The sequence below is a fragment of the Glossina fuscipes genome, unplaced genomic scaffold, assembly GCF_014805625.2.
Source record: "Glossina fuscipes isolate IAEA_lab_2018 unplaced genomic scaffold, Yale_Gfus_2 121, whole genome shotgun sequence".
NCBI lineage: Eukaryota > Metazoa > Arthropoda > Insecta > Diptera > Glossinidae > Glossina > Glossina fuscipes.
In genome coordinates this window covers 4086550-4090241 of record NW_023998464.1, presented here as the reverse complement: position 1 = coordinate 4090241, position 3692 = coordinate 4086550, and the positions used below count along the sequence as shown (strand labels likewise).

Here is a 3692-nt window from a genome sequence, read left to right as displayed (position 1 = left end):
AAATGCTAACACCTGTGTTAATGAAAATATTGTTTGCAAATTATTGCCAACGAAATTTCTCCCAAGAATCGCTCATATAGCTCCTTAGCTTCCTTTATATTTGTTACTTTAAGACAGTTTCATGTTTTGACGTATATAAAAAGAAAACAAGTTTTAACTTTTTATAAATCGATTTTCATTTTTGAAATCTTCAAATGAAAATCCATTAAAACATAACCTACATGGGGCAAAGTACAAATAGGGATTGGCATCTCGCGCGGTTTCAGTTCGTTCCTTCTACATCGAATATGTTTTTATAGTTGCTTCTTTCTTCTTTTTGTGAAGTTCCATTTCAGTTTATTTCGGGTTATTTCAGGAGTGCATAAAAAGTAGTAAATTTTGATGTTATATTGTCTGCTAAACACATTTTAATACAAAGCAGGCGGGAAATGATATTTTAATAAGCAAAAGCATAAAAAGAAAAATGCCGCGTACCAAAGTATCGAAAAGTTCTAAACGCAATCGTGAAACTGAATATCGTGAAGAAAAAATCCGCGAATACGAAAGCGCATTTAATGGCTACCTCAGCACTATGGAGAACGATATAGAAGGAATCATTGGCGAATGGGAGGCTGAATTAAATATGGTACGGCAACGAACAAAAGTTAAATTTTTACGTATGAAAATGGGCGATTTTTTAGAGTTGGTAATATATCTAAATGATATAGTAACATCAAACAATTGATAAATATCTGTTTCTTCAGAATTTGAATAGTTTCGATGATGCATCAGTATGTGAGTCCATCAACTCGACTGGAGTGCGTACTAGTAAGCTCACCAATCCCAACGATGAAGGTAATAACATGCAACACAACAATATATTTGTATTTCATTACATGGTTCCACCGCATAAGGGTTGTTATTCCATTTGCAACAAGTAGAAACACATAAAAAAATTCCTTTGATGTTTAACTAATTACAAATTTTATATTAATTCCCTTAAGTTTTCTTATCCGTCTTGTCCGTTGTCCATAAAGTATATAAAACTATCATTTAATTTGGTCTTTACAGCCTGAAAACACGCTAGCAATCCTTATAAAAAACATTAAGCTTTCAGGGGTTCAATAGTAGAAGATTCATGCCACATTTTAGTTGTGTAAAGGTTAGTCACAAGCGAAAAATGTGCACTGTGCTGCCAGTAATATTACTGCAATTGTAAGGCCAATTATTTTTAAAACTGTGTAAGCTGGCGATGCCAACTATGGGCATTTTGTTCATATAAACTTCTTTATGTTCTATCGATAAATGCATTCAACCTGCATTAGACGTTTGGTTAGAGAGATGTGCATTCAACATACATTTAAAACGTGCTTCGGCATGTGATGCCTTGACTATTTCCAATAAGCAAATTGATGTGAAGTTTTAATTGAGCACTTGACTACTTTTTGAAAATTTGTACGTGATAACTAATCACTTTATTTAGTGTACTGCGCTGGCTGTGGCGCGGCAACAATTCGAGATCTCTCTAGTTCACTAATATCAACTGAATAATCAAATTGGTGGTGGTTAGTAGTATGCTTTTGTTAATATCCTTTGACTTTATTGTGGTGTGCATTGATTGCTATTGCTTCCTTAATGCGATTAACATTTTTATTTTTTTCGTACATACTACCATATGCCTTTGTACATATTGCACTTTCACTTAATGGCGTAGGATACCTTACAGAGGATAGCTCGACCGGAGGCAACGTAGGCTTGGCAGCGTCCGGAGGAGCTTTTGCAAATGTATCTAGCTTGCATCACACGCAACTTCAGTTAGGTAGTCGTTTGCGTACACCAGGACCTTTAACATCAGCTCGTGCTAGACGTCCGCGACGCAGTCGTTCAGCTTGCGGTGACTATGCGCCTTCAATTAGTTCAGGTATGACATATAAATAGGTAGTCTTGGCAAAATAGTAATCAGAACGAAATATTAGAACACCGTAGCCGTAGTAAATTAGGCACTAGACAAAGCAAGGCTCATAGTACTGAACGCAAATCAAAAATGCATTTTGAAGGACCGCCTACATCGCCACCAGCTGCTTTTATGCGTTGGCCCAAGCCTGGAGAACTTGTTGTCTCGAAATATGGGAGTCCTATTATAGCCCAAGTGTAAGAATCGTATTATTTTATACATAATAAGTTGCTGAGAATATTTTTCCTTTCAGACTACCTGACAAATTTGCTAATGTCAATATACCTTTACGCAATGGTGTGATTTCTTTGCGTCCGAAAAAGCTTAACGAACTGCAATCAGATATTTTGGATGCTATTGATCTTCAAACTTTGAATCAACTTAAAACGTTACACGCTAATCTTGATAAGATTGTTAGCATGGCTGACAACAAAATGCACAAATAAATCTTTTTATTCTTTTCTAAATAAACATATGTATAATAATATCAATTTGGGACTGGAGGAGGTCGCAAAGGTCAAGGTGTGACGCATGAGGGAAGTAAGATTGATGGTAATTTAATTAGTGTATGAATAGCACCCTTAGAGATTTCGTAGTGCGTGTTGCAGTATGTTTCTCTTTTCAGTGTCGATTTTCCTCACGAGAATCTTAAAAGAACTTGCCCACTTACGTCAAATTTTAGTTTATGCTCATATTTCACACTGTTCAATATTTGATAAAAACCCCATAAAAAATAAAATCCGCCCCATTAAATTTTATATTTAACTTAATTAATTAATAATTAATTTAAAATTAAACTTAGACTGTGACTAGATCAAATGAGAGATCCTGGTTACATACTACTTAGCTCGGATGCATATCATCGAGCTATCAAATAGATTCCATACTTTGATAAGTTCAAGAAGCGCAACGTCATTTTGACCCGTCTCTGTCGTTGTTGCCGTTATTCTCGTCGCGGCAAATTGCCGCCAGTTCGTTAGTAAAGGACTGCTATGCCATATAAAAAAAAAAAAGGAATAATTGGAAAAATACAAGAATAAAAGAAAGTGAGAATTTATTCAAACACAATTTTTAAGTATAATTTTGGTTTATAACTTTCAAGTTAATAAATACAAATGTTTTATACAATTTGTTATTTTATTTGATGCGTCTTTCAAATCTAAGGAATTAAATCGAACGATAACTAAGTTCTGGTAAATCATTCAGCTCTACCGATTTTTATGTGTGAAAAAATAAAGTGAAATAAATTGATCAAAGAAGACAATTAAATTTGTCACATGGGAAACGCATAATCACATAAGGCGTTGTCAAAAAATCTGTGATAGCCGTCCTTTGTGTACGCATCTGTGGCGGCATCACAGCGCACGTTGCCATCATCGATGATCGTTTAAATGACTTGCAAAGAGATAAGCGTGGATTTACAAGAATTTTTGAAAACTTTATTTACATTTGAAATTGTCTTCTAACCTAGCTATTAATGTGTGTTCCTATGTATTTGTGGGTCTTTTGTTTTCTAATTTATAACACGCAAAGTAAAGCCAGCATATGTAGTCTACTTGCGAGTTAAAGGAAGCATACAGATAAAAACTGAAAGGCATTTGCTGCAACTCTTCCTTATTAATTTAACATTTGGCATCGGTGTATATATATATATATTGTAAGGAAGCGTTTTTGCTTCCTTACGAAATACAAGTCCGTCCGCCTTAGACAGATGTCCACGGCAGGCAACCCGCCAGTCCGATCTGTCCGTGCACGTCCG

At 35.2% G+C, this 3692-nt stretch overlaps 1 protein-coding gene across 2 annotated transcripts; it reads left to right on the top strand.

Moving 5' to 3' along the window:
- Positions 1-360: 360 nt before the first annotated feature.
- Positions 361-2970, top strand: LOC119640560 (borealin). 2 transcript variants are annotated; one of them, XM_038038676.1, is made up of 5 exons: positions 361-625; positions 744-834; positions 1694-1900; positions 1956-2130; positions 2187-2970. In XM_038038676.1, exons 1-5 carry the CDS (start codon positions 464-466, stop codon positions 2377-2379), a joined length of 828 nt encoding a protein of 275 aa, XP_037894604.1. In that variant the 5' UTR covers positions 361-463; the 3' UTR covers positions 2380-2970. The 2 variants fall into 2 exon arrangements, with proteins under 2 accessions (XP_037894604.1, XP_037894602.1); XM_038038674.1 differs by having other exon boundaries at positions 363-685; positions 2187-2968.
- Positions 2971-3692: the final 722 nt, after the last annotated feature.